This window comes from Podarcis filfolensis (genome assembly GCF_964270895.1).
Source record: "Podarcis filfolensis genome assembly, chromosome: 11".
Lineage (NCBI taxonomy): Eukaryota > Metazoa > Chordata > Lepidosauria > Squamata > Lacertidae > Podarcis > Podarcis filfolensis.
In genome coordinates, this window is record NC_139613.1 from 36,423,782 (window position 1) to 36,445,265 (window position 21,484).

Below are 21,484 nucleotides of genomic sequence, written 5' to 3' on the forward strand. Positions count from 1 at the left end.
GAAGGTTGAGAAGGAACTAAACTCATGAAGGGTGAAGCCCCTAACAGCCAATTTTTCACCTCATGCAGAAACTCATTGCTACTAGAGGGATGTTCTCAAAAGGCAAGTGAGCATGCCTCGTGGTGACAACCAATGTGATTAGCACCAAGGAGGGGGAAAAAGATAAATACTTGCTGTAATCAAGACCACATTTTTGCATGCTTTGAAGTTCAATGGGTGCGAACCAACGTCATCATGCACAGCTGGTTGGCACTACAGTTTGATTTGAAATTAGCATTACATAGGTAGCTGCCTCATATTGAGTCAGCTCCTTAGTCCACCTGAGCTCACTGAGCCAGTTCATTGGTCAGTATTGTCTCCAGGAGGCATAGGCAAACTCCGGCCCTCCAGATGTTTGGGACTACAATTCCCATCATCCCTGACCACTGGTCCTGTTAGCCTGGTCTGCAGTGACTGACAACAACTCTCCAGAATTCCAGGCAGGACTTTTGCCCAGTCCTATCTGGAGGTGCTGTGGCTTGAAGTTGGGACCTTCTCCATGCAAGGAAGATGGTCTGCCAGTGAGCTATGGCCCTTCCCCATGACTGTATTGTATAGAGGAAAGAGAGGGGTAGAGTGGGGAGATGCTGATCGTCACTATTTATTCACCTAGCTATTCACCTTACATTAGTTTCATCTTAATGCGCTCGTTTACATTTTCTAAACTGTTGATACAACAGTGTATTTTCTCCTTTGGGATGCATCTTTAACATAATAGATTATGGCCTTATTCTACACAAAAAATGTGCACATGGGGAAAAGGTACCATTCTGCTTAACACCCTGCAATTTATACTTTCTTTTGAACCTTACCTGATGATTTAGCATTTCCCCTGGCAGTCACCATACCTGTAGCTAGATGCTGTGCGAGTGATGCTTTCTGCCACAGCCCTTTCCCACATTTTCTCTCCTGTCCTCTTGATTTCCTTTTCACTGCTCCTGCGGCCTCTGTGCCTGCATTTTGTTTCACTAGTTATTTCCTTGATGTCCTCTTTTTCTTTTTCTTTCTTTCTTACCTCTTTCAGCCGTGACCATGGTTCAGGCTAAGGTGCCCCCCTACAGACACTGCCTCACTTAATAAAGCAGCCAAGCCAGTCTAGGTATCTTTCATTGAAATGTTTCTTCTGCATTCAATTTCCATTTGTTCTTAAAAGCCCTTGTGCCTCTCTTCCCCGGTTTTTCATTTCTGACAAAATAGCCTCTCTGCTAGATGTTGACAAATGTGTCATACAGCAAGAAAATCACCATAATAATGCCAGATCTGGTTAGATTCAGCATTTGCTATTTATATTTAGTACTCTCGGGTCATATTAGGGCTTTCCCCCAGGAAGCCTGTCTCTTGAAATGTATGGACTTAGTTTTGATATTGGGGGGGGGGGGAGTAAAATTAGCACATTCAGAGCCTAACAGGGCTATAGAGTTTTAACACCAGCAAAAGGGCCTTACTGGACTCATTCGATCCTGATGCCCAGGTTTTGGCATGGTGCTGTTCACATCTGCATTTCTTCCTGTGCCTTATTAAAGAAGACTGGTGCTGGTAGTATCCTATTTACATTTCCCAGGTTCTATATAATCCATGTAGATCCAAGCATGGTATAGGTGTCGTATAGGATTCTCCTAATAAGTGGATCAGGGCTAAGAGGTTCTGCATACAAAGTAGATAGTCAGCTGATTGTCAGTGCTTGGGCCCAGCTACATTTTTTACTTATACAGGTAGGTGGGTGTGGCTTGTTCCAAATGGTCTGGCAGGCATATTTAGGCATGTGGACCAGAGATGCCTCACTGCTCTTCTTGAACCACAGCGGTAGAAACTGATTGGCTGTACGGAAGAAATTTTTTTGAAGGAGCGTTTTTACATGTGCATCTAAACTAGGGCAGGGTGGGGGGTTGGGTCCACAGACAACCTTCAGTATTTGGGGTTGAAAGGAGTTGGCTGGATTTTGTGACAATACTGCCTTATTCCTTCTGAAAGGAAATCTTCTCTATGGGTTGAAGAACTCACTTAAATTAAGGAGACGTTAGATAATCGCTGGCTTTTCTGCTTGAAACAATATCCCTAACTGCGATTGGTAACATAATTTTTGGGACAGGGCCTGCTGCATTCAATCTCTAGTGTTTTCTCAAGTTGGTGAATTTGTCTCATTCCTGAAGGAAGCTGCCTGTTCTCAGGATTACTGAAAGCGTTTCATAAAGTTGTGATTTCCTCACATCTAACAAGCAGCCCAGTCTCTTTCTCCTAAAGAAGATAGTTGGCATGCAGAAAGCCATAAAAGTGATGATGATGCAGATTGAATAAGTGGGAGCCAGTCTGGAATGATGAGTATTAAGAAGATGGGGTGGCTGTGAATGTTTCCAACCTAGTGCCTTATTCTATATATGTATATCTTAATCTTTTTCTTTCAGAATGTCAACCAAGGCTTGGAGTAGTCTGTCATCCCGATGCTTGTATGGTTTGGCAGTGTAAAAAAGGTCAACATAGTCACTATACAGAGACTCCTCTGAGTCTTTCAGCTGAGGGGCTTGGTTTAGTTTCTCAAGAGCTTGATAGTAATGTTCATAGGGAATATTTGAGTTTTCACTTAGCACCTTTTTTGGTACTTGATTCCCACCCATCTGGTCACGAAAGGCATTTTGCAGTAGCCGGAGCATTGCATCTGATGAGGCCACTTCCTGTAATTTATCTTTGCCAGTGGTACTTTCTGTCACCTTCCTTTTTCCACTCAGGTTCTCCAGTGTGGTGTGATCCTGAAATATATATATATATATATGTATGAGTGTGCCAAATGTCAGGAGCCATTGAATATTAGCAAAAGGAAGAAGAACTCCACATGTTTAAAGCAAATGCTGAGCAGACTGGAAACCCCAAGTCAAAAGTTCAATGTTGCCTGTGGCGGTTGAACTCATACAACCAGCTGTTCATGGGCTGGGGGCCAGCACACTCAAGCTTTCCTCACAGCTATTATGTGCAAAGGGGATATAAAACAGAATGCTCCATGCAGTGTGATGTGAGCTATCAAAGTTCATTTGTGTTCAGGTCTGGTGCCAGTGGTCAGCCAGGTCAGGCATTGTCTAAGAGCCTGAAAAGGGTTCCTCATTGCTCTGACCCAGCAATGCTTCCATTAATGGTGACCACCTGTCATCTAAATGTACCCAAAATGCAAGGTCTATGCTTCTATAAAATGTACAGAACCCATTCTATGGATCTATGGAATCTATATATTTCATATCTATATATTGCTGGGGCACTGCGTTTTGGCAGATGGCCACCATGGTTGGAAGCTGAGCTTCACTTCCATTCAAAAGAGGAACCACCAGGGACACCTAAAGGTCATCAGGTTGGCAAACGTTGCATTAAGCTATCATGACTATCAGTCGCTGTTGCATCCTTCATGAATTTATCTAGTCCCTTTTTAAGCCATCTAAGCTACATAATAGCCATTGCCACATATTTTTGCCTGCGAATTCTGTACATTAATTAGATATACATAGACCCAATAATGGAGGAATTCCAGAAAGACAAAAACATTTTAAAAGGGGAAATTTCCTCCTGTTTGATTCTAATGCTACAAGGATGCTTCAAAGATGGGTATGATGAGAATAGATTGATACCTCTACAAAATCCGTCATCTTTTCCGCACCTCTCCTGTCATTTTGGACAGTATTGTATGATGTGTAGATGCGAGGTTTCTTCATGTGCTCAGGTCGAGCTGAAGTGCCATGCAAAATCAGCTTCCAGTTCACAATTCTTCCTTCATTTTGCAGTCGTCTAGACTGAGGGGGTCATAGCAGAATAATTAGTCTTTTACATTGTACAGGTGGGTGACAGAGGAGAATAAACTGGTGGTGGCAGTGACTCCAAGTGCAACACAAATGGAGTGTAGGCCGGCTGAATAAACATTTTAACCATTCTACACACTGTTTGTGTTACTCTTTGAAATCTATACATTGTCCTGTTGCATTTATTTCTCAGTACCCCAATTGCTTCAAAATAAATACATGCCTGCTCTTTAAAGCAATCTCATGAATCATTCTGTCACAATGTGCAAAAATAAAGCATTGATCTTTTATTAGAAACCCTGATGTCTTCTTATCTCAGCTGAACTCCTGGACGATAATTTCCAACCAAACTAATGTGATAGGTATTTGCGGCGCTGATTATATTTCCTCGCTTCTGGCAGGAAGGGGCTTACACCCCTCCTATCATTTCACTCATGCACTTGACTGCTTCAGTAGCTTCCCCTGCTTACCGTATCAACAACTTTTAAAGTCCATGTGCCTGTTGGATTCTCTCCCCAAGTGTGAACTGACATAAAATCCCAGTCTTTAAAGCCATTGGGTGACTTATCTCTTTGCCGTTCAGCTAGTAAGACTGTGGTGGTCCCTGTATTAGAGGAAAGGAATAAGAATCCCAGGATAAGGTCACACGAGGAAAACTGATGAGGCTTAGCAGACAGTGATAAATACAGTGTCAGCTCTGGAGACACAGAACGACCTTGAGTTTCACAGTCTGTACCACTTAGGTTCACTGAGGAATAAAGGAATAGCTTGTTGTCTCTCAAGAGCTATAGTAATATGTGGATTTGGGAATACTGAGTTCCTGTAGATCATAATGCACTGCCAAAATGATTCAGCACATTGAACAAATAAAATCAATGACTGAATACATTGTATACTTTCCTGGAAGTTTAGAAATTAGGTATTGAGATCCGTCACTTACAAAATCCACAACTTCTGACTGAACAGCCCCCCGCACTGCTTGACAAGCTGCTCATAAAGTGGGATGTGAGGAGGGACCTCAGCTTGTTATGCAGATATCCTTGGGCCAGAAGACATAAATAGGGATTCTCCAGTGATTGTTTAGAAACAAATGTTTGCCCAAGGACTTCCATGGATCCCTGCCATTATCTGCACCTTTCCACATCATTGCAAAACTCATCAAAACGAGTTAAACATTAGCTCCCTGCATGTGTTGAAAGAGATACTTGGGCCACACTACCAGCACCATCCCTGACATTGGAAGTCTTCTCCTGCTCCACTACCAAAACCCACACATTGGACACAGACATCTCAGCAGTGGAAGCCAGGTCTAAGCAGTATGCAAAGAGGTTTCCACAGAAGCTGTAGTCTTGATCACCCAGGGTTCCAGCTCCTGTGAAATCCTATACACCGAATTCCATTGCTTAGATGTCCATGCCTAAGAGTAGGGCCAGGTAGACACATAAACTCAAGGATGGGGATAGTAGCATGGCTCTGCTTCTCCTTCAATATATAGTTGTTGTGCAAGATTGTAGGTTTTGCATATGTTGAATGGAACTAACAACATGTCCATTAATGTGTCGATATACTGCACAGGCAAAAGGAAAAAAGAAACTGCCATGAGCAGGGTAAATGGCCCTTAAAGACCTGAAAGTCTTGGCTTTGGCTTAGTTTTTCAGTAATTGGTTCAGATTTTATGATTGGGGAGTAAGATTCAGAATATAGTATTGGTAGGAGTACATGGGCTATGATCAGTGCCTTTGTCATTGATTTTAATGTACATAATAACATGCCTTATACTAAGTCATACCAATGGTCCATCTAGCTTAGTGTACTGGTGGGTAGCAGCTCTAAATTGATTGACAGCAGGTTCAGAAACAGGTTTCCTCCAGTCCTCCTTGGGGATGCTAGGAATTGAAACGGGGGGTCTTCTGCATACAAACCATGTGCTCTATCATTGAGCTATGACCCTTCATGTTTTCTCTTCTCTCAATTTGCTTTCTGCAACACATTTTTTTAGAGTAGTCCTGGCTGATGACAATTGACATGCTCTGGAGCAAGCAACTTAGAGATTACAACCTAAAGGAGTAGATAAGGGAGGTGGCATCCCTATTTTGCAAATTGACAGGTTTTGTGATCTCTCACACTATTATTTTCTTTATGGATGAAGCTCCAGAAAGCTCACTTCTAATTTTAATGAGAGCTTGAAGGGCCCTGAGGATTGGTCATGAGAAATAATAAGAATTTTTAAAAGATGCCTAGAAGCTATAAAATGGAAGCTATAAAATAGGAGAGCTCTGTTGTAGATGAATTCTGTTGCTAAGACAACAATGGCTGGTTGCAGATAGATTAAACTCCACATGCCCTCAATAAGGGAGAGTTATATTTCAATTTTAACACTGCTGGACCTCTCTACTTTACATTATTGGCCTTAGCAGGGATTTACGCACACAATCTAACTAAGGTGGAGCCAAGGAAGTATCCCCGCATCTTAGTGAAAGTGGTGAAGGACCTTTTCTGAGACTTTCTGCAACAAGAAGCAACATCTCAGTAGGTGCTACTCTTTGAGAAAGCCCCAATGGGGACGGTGCTAGACCATGATGTGCAGTCTCATTCCCAGGGTACTCTGGGTTTTAAAAAGGAGATGGTTGCCTCCATTGGCTTCCTCCACTTTTTCTTTACCCCTTTTTCTTAATCCCCTTAAATCACTGAAAAAGTGTTCCACATATACCTACTTTCAGCAAGGTGATGCTACCAAAGAGCCCAGGTACAACAATGGCCTTTAGCCATTGTTTTTCCCTTGCCTAATTTGCTAGAGGGAACATGAATCATGGCCATCTCCAAGAAAACCATGGAGTAAATGAATTTTCCAGGAAGTGAGAGCTGGAGGCAGGTACACAGTATATAGATTGGGGAAGATGTTTCGTTTCCTTTTTAATTTCCTTTGTGCTTTCATTTCTTTTTCCATTATTTTGGTTTTTCCCCTTGAAACATGTGCCAGGAGCATGGTGGTGGCTGGCTCACCCCTCGCCAAACCCAGGAAAATCTCTGGATCAAATACCTGCTCAGTTCTGGTAGGTTTGTTAGAAGATATGCATGTTGACATGCCGTTGTGCTTGCTACTGGCAAACAATGCTTTGCCATCCAAAAGTGCCCTCATTGATACACGTTTTTAGTTTGACATTTCAGGGTTTTTTGGTGTGGTGATACTAGCATCCCACTTCTAGCATCCCCTAAGCAAAGGGATGCTTAATCCTGACAGCTCCCCAAACATTACAAAACAGCAAAAAGAAAAGAGAAACTGGTTGTGTCTAGGGTACAATTACTAGACATAGCAGTACTAGGTAGTTTGTCTCCTATACCTGATGGAGAAGTCAGGGTCACATGAAGATCACCTCTGCGGGAATATTCAATCGTTGCTTCAAATTGTACATGTTCCAGGGATTTAATGGCATTTTCTTGACCTTCACAAGCTGTTGTGGGAATTTCAATGGTAACTTCACCACTAGATCTTAATAACCTGGCAATGTTACAAGAAAATTATCAAGTTATTTCCCCCCCCAATGTCAATTTATTCTCTTCATTTATTCAGTGAGGTTCTGTTGCCTTTTTACACTTGTGATATTAATAGTCTCAAGGTAAGATATGGACATTTTGCTTCATTTATTGTTCCTGTAAAGCTCCTTTGAAATAAATTCTGGATGAACGAGCAGGAATGTGTATAATGGTTTTTTCATCCTACTGTATGGGGGACCCTTAGTATTTCACAGGTCCAGCATCAGCACTTGAACTGACAACCTAAGCCAGGTTCAAGGATCCACTGGTCTTTGATGCTTACTCTGTACCAGGCAGCTATGGGCTAAATTTCCCACAATGCCCAAGATTACAATGCTACAGACACCTGTGAGAACCATGGGGAAGTTTTCAAAGGAGCCTGGTATTGGGGTGGTGGTGGCAAAGAGCAGATATAATTTTTGTCTTCTCTGGCAGCAGCAATCCAGGGCCAATCCATTGCCCTGAAAGACTTTTGACTGGATTGAACCTGGAACCATTTACATGCAAAGCCAGATGCTCTGCTACCAATGAATAGTGTTCCTGGTCTACTGGACCAATTCTTCACCTTCTTCTTGTTCTAATGCACATGAAAGGGAAGCAGTAGACCAGGAACACTGGGATTTTTTTAAAAACTTAAGTGAGTTGCTGACTGGACCAGACCCTCTATGCTAGCTTCCCAGCAGGTGGCTCATTGCTTCTTACATGGAGGGAGCAGGATGAGGTGGCAGGGAGGTAATCACAATGCAAATGCACTGACAGAGCCAACTGGAAGCACCTGCAGTTGTGTTTGCACCACCCTGACCACCCTGCTGCCTCTCTCCTCTCTCCTGGTAAGCAACAGTGACTCACCTTCTAGGCTTTTCAAGTGTCTTTAATGGGATAAAATATTTCCGGTAGACATAGGCTATTAACTAACAATGGAATTCTTACCTTGGTTCAAAGCTGCTGTCCTTAACAATGCACTCTTTCTTTTCGGGTACTTCTTTCCAGATTTTAGGGTCAGCCAAATCTACCAGTGCTTTGGCATTGAGCAATCCAAATCCAAATCTGCTGTTCACCATCAGTCCAGCTCCATTCTTCTTCCATCCCGGATTGTTGGCCAACGGATCGAATTCAGATGTCCAGACTACCAAATGTTGCATATCTCTCCAGGTTAGATTAGGACTATCACAAACAAAATTCTAGTCAATTTCTAAATATCTCACCCAATGGTATTTGGCCACAATCCACTGGAATTTTCTTCCACACACTTAGTACATTCTTTCCAGTGGGTGGGGCTATGCTCATGAATTTTGGCATTCTTAGCAAAATATCCTGGGGCTTTCATGCTGTCCATTGTTCTTCACATAGTTCCATCAGTCAGCAGATCCCTACTAGGTTCCCCAGCCATGTTTTGGCAGGGACTTTTATAGAGAAAGAGATTATGTTGTGTTGGCTGGAATAGTAGGTTCATTATATAACATTTGTTAAGTCGATTTACTATTGTGTCATAATACTATTCCCCATTATATATATCTGCAGCCTTCACTGTAAACATTTATGAAGGCAATTTCGGGGTTGAACAAGGAAGATCATAATGATTTATGGATGAAAGCTTTGTCCTTTCTCTCCCGCCCTGCTTTCATTCAGCCTCTGAGAAACACCACCACCTTGAAACTTGCAGGGCGTCTAATCCCTAGGATCTAAATCAATAATGGGTTGGATCCATATTTAGTCATGCCTGGAACCAGGGAGATGTAAGTTACAGAACAGTTCTAACCATGTCTACTCAGAAGTAAAGTCCTGTTTAATTCAGTGGGGTTTACTCACAGGTAAGTGGGGTTAGGATTGCAGACTACCTGTATGTCCCATTGATCTACTCTAAACATGATTAAGTCTGGAGACGAGCCTATATGTTAAACAGTGTGAGGAACAGTGAGAGCCGATTAAAAACAATCCAGCTAACTTTAAAGACCTGAACTGCTGGAGGGTTTTTGCCATAATTTTCACAGTGGTGATAACAAGAAAGAAAGATATGGGTACTAAAAGGGAGTTTAAGAAGACTTACTTGGCCTCCAGTGCCAGAGCAAAGATCCCTGCAGCTAAAGGAGCAGAAGCAGATGTCCCAGTGTGTGTGGAAGTGCATTCATTATGAAGGTCAGCACTTATCTGAAGGAGATAAACATCATAAATTGCAGAATTTGAGTTTACTGTCTCCATGCACTAAAACACTCTTGTCTATGGGTGGAATCCAGAATGAGTTATGCTTAGAACAAACCCAATAATCATGTCTGATTGTTGAGCCTGGATCTAGTTCCCATTTTTGTAATGAGTCCAACCTGAGGGCACATTTGACTATTTCTAATAAAATAACGTGGGTGAGATTGGAAGACTCTTCTTTGCTGCATGCATTTTAATTCTAGTTTTTGTAATCAAAGAAAAATTGCACTGAAGGAAAATATGTCCAAGTCAAGCAACTTGCCTTATTCTGAGATCTCAAGGAGCGTACAAGTTAGCTTTCCATGTTTACCAATGAATCATAAAGCACATTGCTATGTTGGGCTTAGGAATTTTTAAAGAGCTTTCTGGCTTTAAAATCACAGAGTTTGAGACTGAATGCTGTTCTTCCCCTCCAACAGAAGCAGAACACGGTCATTCAGAAAATGAAGTGGATGATTTATTAGAAAATGAAGTTTCCCACTTAGATAAAATACCTAACATGTCAGCAAGGAAAGGTACAATGTGTGCAAGTGAAGAACTAATGACAGGGCATATTCCTATTTGCACTTACGGGAAGCTTTGTAAGTCAACCCCAAACTGGAAGTATTTCTGACCAATCACACTTCAGATATTTTAACCCCCATCTCTGTTTCACAATCAGACCAAGGTCCCCCCCCTTCCATGCTATAGGAGCAATAGGATTGCTACTTCCATGTGGTTTTCTGATAGGGTTGTAGTCGGTTTGCATACTACCTCCTGTTTTAGACACATGACAAGAAGGGTGATCTGTTCGCTGCAAGATTAAATCTATCAGTTGGTCTATGAGCAGAGATGTTCTCTGCCATGAAAGGGATAGGAAACCCACAAATTTTCTACCCAAACACTGAAAGCAAATTCAATCCAATTCCCTGTCCAAGAAGCACAATTCAAAGTCTTACTGCTGACCTTTAAAGCCCTAAACGGCCTCGGTCCTGTATACCTGAAGGAGAGTCTCCACCCCTATCGTTCACTGAGATCCAGCGCCGAGGGCCTTCTGGCAGTTCCCTCATTGCGAGAAGTGAGGTTACAGGGAACCAGACAGAGGGCCTTCTCAGTAGTGGCGGCTGCCCTGTGGAACACCCTCCCTTCAGATGTGAAGGAAATAAGCAGCTATTCTATCTTTAAAAGACATCTGAAGGCAGCCCTGTTTAGGGAAGTTTTTAATATTTAATGCTGTATTGTTTTTAACACTTAATTGGGAGCCGCCCAGAGTGGCTGGGGAAACTCAGCCAGATGGGCGGGGTATAAATAATAAATTATTATTATTATTATTATTATTATTATTATTATTATTATTATTATATAAGTGATACAGAGGCAGTTTGGTCCTTCAGGGTGACAGATTTGAGAGAGCCTCCTCTCACCCATAAGTGACATTCTTTTTTTCCAGCAATCAACACCATGATCACCATGATCCAAACTATGGATCACTTTTTCCCTTAAGTGAAAGGTTGTTTTGTCTTATCATTAGGGAACTGCAGTATTTTACATCCCACTACAGAAGGATTTGGCATATTAGAACATAAAACATGGATAAGGCGATTTCCTCCCCTCCCCTCAAAAATGAAAGCTTGTTAAATCTGGTAAAAACAACCTACAATTTTCTGGTCAGTATAATCCCCACTGCTGTATGCTGTGGCCATTGTTGAAGAGCACTTCTCTGCATACCAGGGAGAATGGCCTTGCTGAGAAGCACTGCTGATGGAGATCGTGTAGATGCTATCTGTGTAGCCATCGCAGTCACAGTTGTCTCCTTGGCGGCCGCCATTCCCAGAAGCCCAGACGAAAATAGAACCTTTCCCCTTTCGCCCCTATAGCAAACGAAAGGAACAGCATGGTTATCACAAGGGTAGAAGCCCCAATGCTGTAAGGTAAAGGGACCCCTGACCATTACGTCCAGTTGCGGACGACTCTGGAGTTGTGGCACTCATCTCACATTACTGGCTGAGGGAGCCGGCATACAGCTTCCGGGTCATGTGGCCAGCATGACTAAGCCGCTTCTGGCAAACCAGAGCAGCGCATGGAAACGCCGTTTACCTTCCTGCCAGAGCGGTACCTCTTTATCTACTTGCACTTTGATGTGCTTTCAAACTGCTAGGTTGGCAGGAGCAGGGAGTGAGCAACGGGAGCTCACCCCGCCACGGGGATTCGAACTGCCGACCTTCTGATCGGCAAGTCCTAGGCTCTGTAGTTTAACCCAAAGCGCCACCCGCGTCCCCCCAATGCTGTACGTTCCCGCAAAAAATCATTGTTGCAGCCATTTCGTAGGCTGAACTGAACACATAAGCAATAAGTGAGCTATATAAATCGATTGAGAAAAGTTTATCCCCTTTTTATGGAATAATACAATATAACAATATATAACCATTTGTAATTGGTGCAAGAGTACAGCACTCCATTCACTGCATGGCTATAAGGTCTCTGGAGAGTTGCAGCCATACAGAGTAGACAATACTAAGTAGATGAACATTCACTGAGTAGCTATAAGAACAGTCTGAAGTGGGACACAGGGGTTTTCAAAGGCTTGACCCCTTAAGGCTAAGGGGATGAGACAGGAGGAATATGCGGTGAAAACTTCACACTGGGGGACAAAGTGGTTTTTAGTGATGGAGAGGTATGAGAGGTGCTTGGTTGAATAGCATGGCTGTGTGAGTGATGAATGGCTGAGGCTCCATACTAAAGAATGTGGTTTGCACGTAGAAGGCTCCAGTTTCAGTTCCTGAAATCTCTAGTTAAAAAGATCAAATAGAAGGTGATGAGGAAGCTCTCTGCTTGAGACTCTGGAGAGTCGCAGCCGTTCAGAGAAGACAATACTGAGTATATGAACATTTCTTTTTTAAAAAAGAAACATTCAGAATTCTCCTTAGCTATGTAGAACAACAACTTCTAAAGCTTTAGCAGTATCTAACCCCACTTTTTACAATAGGGGTGGTGGTAGCAGCTGCATCTGAATTTCTCGCGATTTGCCCAGCTGAACAATATATAGTCAATATACACAGAAAAACAAAACGTAACCAACAGAAATAATTGCTCTGAGGGAACATCACTGATTCCAGGTATAAATATTTAAAACAACACTTAAATAGATGCTAAGAATTCTTTTCATTTCCATGAATTTCACGTATAATATTGCTGATTTATTACCCATGTGACTAGTGTATGATTCACACAAGTGCATTGGCATTTCAAGTGTTCTATGTTTGGCGTGTACTTTCATGGCAGTGGAATAGCAAAATATATAATCTGTGCCTTCCTGTTGTTTCAAAATCCATGACTCTCCATTAGTTATAGTCAGGAACCAATCGCCCCCGTTGCCTTTTGAGTCTTGGGTGATGAGTGAGAGGCAGCTATAAAAATGCAAACACTCAGAGCTAGAGCAGCATGAAAAAATATATTGGCTAGATCTTGTAGTAGCTTGCTGGTGACCTTTCAGCAGATAGTTTATGTTGAGTCTTTTTTTAAAAAAAGGAATTAATGAACTTACACTCACTATAAAGAACAGTGTGGTCCACTATTAATCTGCTTGGGTGAATTTCCAAAGAGGGCAAAGAGTAGTAAGAAAGAAATTATTGCTGGTAATGTTTGTAAGGAATGCATTTGATTAACTGGAGTGGGGGTGGGCAACTTCAGGTCCAGGAGCAAATTTGGCACTCCAGGACTCTTTATCTGACCCATAGGATTCTCCCCAAACACATCCCTCCCCAGTCCTGCTCCATGCTCTTCCTGACTGCCTTTGCTTGGCAAGAATTTGTCATTGGACCGTGACAAAGCCTCTTTGCTTGCCTGGATGAAAAAGTGTCTGTGTCAAAAGTCAGAAACCTTTGATTTTCCATGGGTGGGATAAATGGATGTGGCTAAGTTATGTCCATTAATTTCAATGGGTTTACTCTACATATAACTTAGATAGATATAACTAAAAGCTCACAATCTGTTCCATCACCCACTGCTGCCTTTGGACCCATCCACCACTTGAATGGGGGCCCCAGAAGGTTGTCCCCAGGCCCTCAGGCTGAAAAAGGCTCCCCATGCCTGAGTCGGAGCAACAAGCAAACATGTGATGAATAAAATGCAACATTGTGCTGGGTCTCCAGCTACAAAGATGAATCCAAGAGCACCCCTAGACTATGTACCTGCTCTTTCAGGGGGAATTCAACCCCACCCAAAGCAGGCCATTGGTCAGTTAACCTGACTCAGGAGCCACCCACTCACAATGCTTCCATCTTGCCAGGATTCAGAATCAGTTTACTCACCCTCATATAGGCCACAACAGAGGCCATGCAGTAGTCCAGGGCTGACATGGCACAATTACTTAAGAAGGATAAGGCAGGGAAGAAAACTCCTTATCCACTTTTTCACCTTCTAAGCAAAAGCAAAAACAAAACAACCCCACCAATTCAAAAGGGAGTAGCTCCAACTTCTTGGTCACTTTGGTTGCCTGTTTTGCAACATTTCCCAGTACTAAAGATAACCTTCTTGAGGTGAAAACTATGAAAAATATAAGTGAAGCACTAGAAAGGAGGCTGGTCTTCTAAACTGCCTTGCAGCCAAGTTGCTTTCTGTACATTTGTTGATGGATCGCTTTCATAACTATGTCTATACAAGTTGTTACTGCCAGCAAAAATGGGGCTCCCTGTGGTGCGATCTATGTGGGCCAACAGGAAAACTACAAAAATGGAGCAATATATTAAAAGCAAATACAATTAACTTCCAATGGATTTATACACAGGCCCTTATTCAAACTCAGGCCTTTTTGTTTTTCAGCTGGAAGTCGCTGGAACTCAGTTCCGACATCTCTCAGATGGGCCCCATTGCCATTATAAGAGAACAAGGGAGGCTTTCATGGTGAGTTCCAGCACCTCTTTTTCTAGAAAAATTAGCATTGTTCAGATCTAATCCCAGACAGCTGATTTATTATTGCAAGTGCTACTAGGACGTGGCTGAGTATTCCCATTGACATCAAAAGATGCATCCTATTTGTTCAACTGGGCCCAGATGGGCACCATTATGTGGGTATAATGCATAGGTGTCAAATCTATGGGGCTGAGGCCTCCCTGCAACAGCAGAGGACCTTGCCAGGCCTCCCCACAATGGTGGAGGGCCCCCCTGGACTACCCTCGGTGGCAAAGGGCCTCATTGGGCTTTGTGGCCTCCTCCCAATGATCATGATGTCACATGTGTGTGTTGCATGTGTGACATCACGTGCACACGATGACCCCCCCGCCATGTCATGCGGAACTCAGCACCTTTGGTACAATGCAAACAGATCTTCCTTCCTGGATCAGGCAAACAGCATCGTTACCTACAGAATCTATAGCATTTTCCTTTATTACATATACAGGCCAACAAGCTAATGACCAATCCCATCCAACAGCATACAAATTGATATTGTTAATTTGACTCAGCAACACCCCCCTCCCCAACACACACACACAAACAAAACATACCACACTGCAACCAAGCATGCCCTGGGCCCTCTGATCTCCCAGCGCTGGCATGGTACACGTGTATTTCATAGGTAGGCATGATTAAAAATATGCCAATAAAGGCCTGCATGATCTTTAGCTAGACTAAAGAGCTAGCATGACGGAATTTCTCCCCGCTCAAAGTGCATTCACACCATCTTAATTATAATTGGATTGAGTTACTCCATGGGCTTACAAAATAATGCATAAAATCTTGGCATGCTAAAGAGAGACAAATGCAATATTCATGAAGCAGAAAGTTTCCATCAATATTTTATAGCACCTCTTTGCACACACAAGGCCCCCATTAGTATTGGAAGCAAAACAGGCAGTCAAGCTGAAAGACAACGTGGGCTGCTGCTATCTAGATCTTGAGCTGAGCCCTAGAGTCTAAAAGCATATCCCCCAAGTGCCCTGATTTTCCAGGGACATCCTGGCTTCTGATTTGATCCTGGAATGTACTTATTTTTCTCACCGCTGCTGCCACCGCTTGGGGAGGAAGATGAGCTGGTGTTTGTCCTGAGTGGCAGCAGTGGCGGAGGCTGCGGCGGCTGCAGCAGTGGCTCTGAGGGAGCATCCTGTTGCCTCTCTATGGCCACTGCCGCTGGCCTCCTCCCTTGGACAGCTCATAGCAGCTGCTGGAGAGCAAGCCAGGATAAAGCTGCTACCACTAAGGTCCAGCCCCACATACTGCGGTGGCTCTGAGGGGCAGGCAGAGGGCAGGGCTGCCCTGGGTGGGAAGAAAGAAGGAGCGGAGCAAAGTGCAAGGAGTCTTGATTTATTTATTTTTAAATGGTGTGTCTAATCTTGTGCCTCTCTAAAATTTATTTATTGGTGTGTGTTTTTCTTTTTGTAAATCTACGAAAGAAAATGATAAAATAGAATCGGGATTAAGGGGTTTTCTCAAGATGGTGGAGGGCATGTGTGTTGTGTCCCATTGGTTTAGCAGTGGTGACACTCGCCCTTTTTCAGATAGGAAATGCTGGGGGGCTGGGTGGACAAAAAAATAGGGAGTTGAGGTGGGTCAGTTGGGGGTGGGGAGGGTGAGAAATGTCCCTATTTTCATCTGAGGAAAGTTGGAGGATATGTAAAAGCATTCAGCCACTCTTGTTCAACTTTTCTCTAGAATAGTTCCAGTTTTTCTAAAACAGCATCTCTAAAACAGCAGAATGAGGGAACAAGTCACATAAATACTGAGCCAGTGTGGTGTAGTGGTTCAGAGCGGTGGACTCGTAATCTGGGGAACTGGGTTTGCATCTCCGCTCCTCCACATGCAGCTGCTGGGTGACCTTGGGCTAGTCACACTTCTCTGAAGTCTCTCAGCCTCACTCACCTCACAGAGTGTTTGTTGTGGGGGAGGAAGGGAAAGGAGATTGTTAGTCGCTTTGATAACTACCCGCTTAGGGTAGTGATAGAGCGGGATATCAAATCCAAACTCTTCTTCTTCCTTGGAGTGAAGCAAGCTCCCAGGCCCTATACCCTGGCATGTATGAACTGCTTAAAAATACTGCCAAATTTCTCGGTTAAGAGGCCTCACCTTTTTGATGCCGTATTCAAAAGCCTTCTGTGCCAGCCGGCCAGGTCCCTCAACAGTTTTCCCATCATCATTTGGGCCCCAGCTGGCACTATAAATATCCACATGATCTGGGCTGAAACCGATTGAACTTGCTTCTATGGCGTCTGTGACTATTCCGTCCAGCATTCTTATGCCTTAATGTGAGAAAGCAGAGAGACAGACAGAGACAGAGACAGAGACAAACTAGTGGTTATTTCATGCTTTCTCAACGTTAGTATTATGAAACATTTCTTGTCGCTATAGAATAGAAATATATTATTATCCAATATAAGCTGCCAGGGCTTTAAAATACAATTGACAGTGAAGAATTGGAAGAAACAAGATTTACCAACTATTGAAGAATGGCAGATGAAGATGATGGACTATATGGAACTTGCCAAACTGACTGGGAGACTCCGAGACCAGAGAGAAGAGACGGTGGAAGAAGACCAGAGAGAAGAGACGGTGGAAGATAAACTTGGAAGAAGTTTAAAGAATATTTGAAAAAAATATGTTAATATTTAAATCCTAGAATAGTTTTGGAAGTGGATATAGGCTGCAGGGTTAGAAGTAGAAGATAGTGTATTTTAAAATAGTATTATTTGTAAGTGATAAAATGTGAAGATTTTTATGGTAAAAGTAAGTGTGATAAAAAAATGGTTAAAAATTATGATGCTGTATATGTAAACTGCTAAAGATGAGGTAAAATGAAAATCAGATAGGGGGGACTTGGGGAAGCTCACCTAACAATGTTTAGAAAAAATAAGGAGAAGACAAGAATTTGTTTGCATTGTCTGTTTTTCTGCTTGTGTTGTTTAGCTGTGTTATAAAATGAATAAATTTTTTTTTGGGGGGGGGAACAAACTAAAATACAATTGACATGGGCTAATGGGAGTTGTGGTCCAAAACTTCCAGAGGGCACCAGGTTGGGGAAGACTGATCCAGGACTTTATTTGACGCAGGGGATTCAATTCCATACTCTCCAACATTTCTTCATTGAAAATAGGGACACCCTATTCCTACCATTTTCATCAGCAGCCTCACATTCTGAGGACTGGGCCAGTTCTGTCTTGAGAGGCAGTTGCTTCATTTAGGATGTTAGAAAGGTGTGAAGCAGGTTGACGAAGTCAGATTGGAATGTAGCATGATTGATACCTTGCAAGGCAGGAGAGGAGAAGGCTGTTAACTCAGAGGAATTCAAATGTGACAGCAGCCAGCACAGTTGTCTGCTCCACTTACAGCTGTTCCATTTTCATTTTATATATATATGTGTAAAAAGAGCAATGTTTCTGCCCCCTTTAGTACTGCTTCAGAATCCTCTGTTAATTGAGATTTCTAAAATTCGTGTGGGTGGGGGCTGTACAACATTAGCATACAATTTGAGTATAAGACAAGCAAATGACCTGGACACCACCAAGGTAATTGGGAAATTTGATTGATGACACTGTGAGAAAAGCTGTGTAGGAAAAAAAAAATCTTTCACTTTGCAGGCTACATTACTCTTGACAAGGCATTTGAACTACATGCCTGTCATTCTCAGATTTAAAAAGCAAAACATAAACAAGCTCCTATCTATTTCCATATTACTCTCTCACTCAGACATAAACAAATGACACTTAGGAGTTTTGGACAGCATACCTAGATTTGTTTGGGGTTTTTTTTTTTGCATTTTTATATTTCTTTAACATGACTAGACTGACTACTATTTTTTCTTTTTTGTATCTTTTAAATATCCACAATGGGTTTTTTTTTTTAAAAAATAGTATTTCCACCAATTTTCCCATTAGTAAGCCACTTTCAGAATCATTAGAGAAGCATTTTCCATTAGAAAGCCTATTATTTTCCATTAGAGGGGGGGAATGAGATCTTTTTCTTTCAAGTTGCGCCTGGTACTGGGAGTCCTAACTGTGACCTTTCCTCTTTGGCATAGGAGCCGAGTTCTTGGCTGTGCAGAGAAGCATTTACATGGCCCCTTCCACATTTGTGAAAGTGCATTGTATAGCCTCACAACTGAATTTTAGCCCATTTTAAAGGGAGATAGGAAGAAGCCCGTATTAGCAGCCTAATTCTTGCACAGGCAGAAAAAACATAAGGGTTAAGTGAATATATTATTTTCTGTTAAAATAAAATAGAGCAATGACGCTGGGGAGAAGTTATAAGCCTTCTATATAGCATGCAACTTTTGTAGCAATACTTTCTGCATGACCATTGCATATAACAGAAATGGAAGACTTCCTCTAATAATACATTCTCGCCAGTGCAAGTTGCCCCATTTACTATTCCTTTGCTCAGACCTCAAGCACATCAGGGGCCGGAAACACTATTAAAATTGAATTGCTATGTTGGATTCTTACCCCCAACTTTGGAATTGTATGCAACTCCTACTCCACATTTCAAGTTGTTGGCTTGCATGGCGATCTCTCCTGCACACCGTGTTCCATGTCTGCAACAAAACCCACAAGTCCATACCGATCATTTACAACTATTATTATGAATGATTATTCATTTGAATGTATCAGATTCAAATGGAGCCCACAGGGATCAGATTGCAGTATACTGCCATTGCCATTCATTTGAATGATAAGTCAATTTTAATGAATTAATTCCAAGGGCAAACCTAGTTTCTCAAGTGAAAAAATGGAAATACTATAAAGCAAAGACTGCCTTGTTTCCAGTACACAAGATACTAAGGTATCTAGGAGAAAGAAAACAGAATTTATATGTATGGCTTGTCCTTGTTGCCAGTCCCAGGGTAAATGGTAACATGTTTTCTATGATGTGTTCTATATGATTGCTCACCTTCCGTAGATGAAAAGCTGCCTTATTTAGTAGTACAGCTTTGTATGCAGTTGAGCTGTTGAACGCTGCCAGTCTGAATTCCATTTACATATTAATAAAGAGCTGATGTTATGCAGAAATGGTAGATTTTAGAGATAATGCCATTTGAATTGGAGGATAATGGTCTCCCATTGCCGATAACTGCTGCAGAGAAGCCGAGTGATGGATTTTCAAAAGGCTTGAAACATTAATCCGTTGAAAACCTTCTACTCCGGTGATATTATTTCTGTTATAAGAGCATCCATGTAGTAAATGAAATATCATTTTTGCCTGATAGAGGCTGGCGAACCATCGGGTAAGTTCCTTATTGTGTCACTGCAAACTGGCCTTCTAATTGGCTTGGAACAACTACTTGAGCTGGACTCCATGTTTGAAATGAGCCAATTCTCCTTGCCCTGGACTTCTCAAACCATCGTTCAAGGCCCAGCCTGCCGAAAAACCATATTGTACTATTTGATTGGCTAGAACAGAGGTGGGGAACCTGTGGCCCGCAACTGGATGATGTTAGACTACATTTCTCATCAGCCCCAGATAGCAGGGCCAATAGCCAGGGATTATGGGTATTGTAGTCCAGCAACAAACAAAAACTATAACTCCCCCCACCCAAACACAGAGAGTTTAAAGGCTATAGATTGTTTAATTAGCCAAAGGCCTGGGGCAAATGGAATGGTTTTGCCTGGCACCTAAAGATATGTAGTGAAGGTACCAGGTGAACCTTCCTGGGGAGAGTATTCCACAAGTGGGGAGCCATCACAGAAAAGGCCCGTTCTCGTGTTGCCACCTTCCAGACCTCTCACGGAGGAGGCATATGAAGAAGGGCCTTGGATGATGATTGCAGGTTCCAGGTTGGTTCATATGGAGAAAAAGGGAGAACAAGGGGTGTAGCAACCCACCTTTGGATCTGCTCACACTCACTTTTGGCTCAATCCCTGCTGACAGCCATCATGCAGTCCTCAGCAGAAAAATGGTTTCCCACCCCTGTGCTGGCTCATTTAAATAGCACCGTACATATTATGAAAGTGGCCAAAGTTCACCAAGGGTCAACTACCAAGATTTGTTTGGCAGAGATTATCGGCAGCATACATTAAAGAGAGAAACAGCAAGTCGTTACTCACTTGTTTTCATTTGTTGGGTCATATCTAGGAAATGGGTCGTGATCGTTGTCATTGAAATCATAACTTGCCTCAGGATCCTAAGTTGAAACAAAGGAAGAGGATGGATAAAGAACACTTCTGAAATTGCTGAGGCAGCAGAGATAAATTAATTCAAACTTTTTGAAAACACCCCCATTTATTTATTTATTTATTTATTTATTTATTTATTTATTTAGCAATTGCAGCAGCATGATAATATACAGGGCTTTTCTTCAGCTGGAAGTTGCCGGAACTCAGTTATGGCACCTGTCAGGTAGATGCCATTGCCATTCTAAGAGAACAAGGGAGGTGTTCATGGTGAGTTCCAGCACCTCTTTTTCTAGAAAAATAGCACTGATGTTATATTTTAGTGACTACTCCTGTTAGTTTTTTCTAACAGCTTTTTTATATTTACACACACACACACACAAGCTCATGAGAGACACTTGAACTATTGTTCAGTATTAATTTGTTTAACTTTATTTGTCATCTTTGTAATCTCCTAGCCTTTATTGAAGGATTCCATTTTTATCCTCACAGTACCTACGTGAGGCAGTGTTCAGGCAGACAGAGAGTGACTGGAAGGTCACCCAGTGAGCCTCATTGCTGAGCAGGGAGATAAAACTCATTTTCCACATCCAAGCCCCAAGAGTCTAGCCACTCCATTGGATTGATAACTGATAACTGATTGATTGCTGAAGTATAAAACTCACATAGTTAATATAAATGTCGGTGTGGTTCCACTCCAAGCCATCATCAAGCACTGTTACGACAACACCTTTCCCAGTAATCCCCTTTTGCCACACAGGGATAACATGGAGATCCAATTTTGGCAGAGATGGAGTCATTCTTGTGTCTTGCTAGGAAAAATAAAGGATAATACATTTATACATATTCCTGGAGAAGGTG

At 42.3% G+C, this 21,484-nt stretch overlaps 1 protein-coding gene across 1 annotated transcript in view; it reads right to left on the reverse strand.

The window, feature by feature from the left end:
- Positions 1-639: 639 nt before the first annotated feature.
- Positions 640-21,484, reverse strand: part of PCSK1 (proprotein convertase subtilisin/kexin type 1) — a 31,790-nt gene continuing 10,945 nt past the window's right edge. The window contains exons 4-14 of the mRNA XM_083576806.1: positions 21,289-21,435; positions 20,558-20,634; positions 18,959-19,047; positions 16,587-16,759; positions 11,186-11,398; positions 9,397-9,497; positions 8,280-8,513; positions 7,157-7,314; positions 4,286-4,419; positions 3,648-3,809; positions 640-2,783 (exon numbers count right to left, since the gene is read on the reverse strand). Coding sequence (XP_083432932.1) covers positions 2,424-2,783; positions 3,648-3,809; positions 4,286-4,419; positions 7,157-7,314; positions 8,280-8,513; positions 9,397-9,497; positions 11,186-11,398; positions 16,587-16,759; positions 18,959-19,047; positions 20,558-20,634; positions 21,289-21,435 — 1,848 coding nt within the window. The 3' untranslated portion in view covers positions 640-2,423. The remainder of the gene's footprint in view (positions 2,784-3,647; positions 3,810-4,285; positions 4,420-7,156; positions 7,315-8,279; positions 8,514-9,396; positions 9,498-11,185; positions 11,399-16,586; positions 16,760-18,958; positions 19,048-20,557; positions 20,635-21,288; positions 21,436-21,484) is intronic.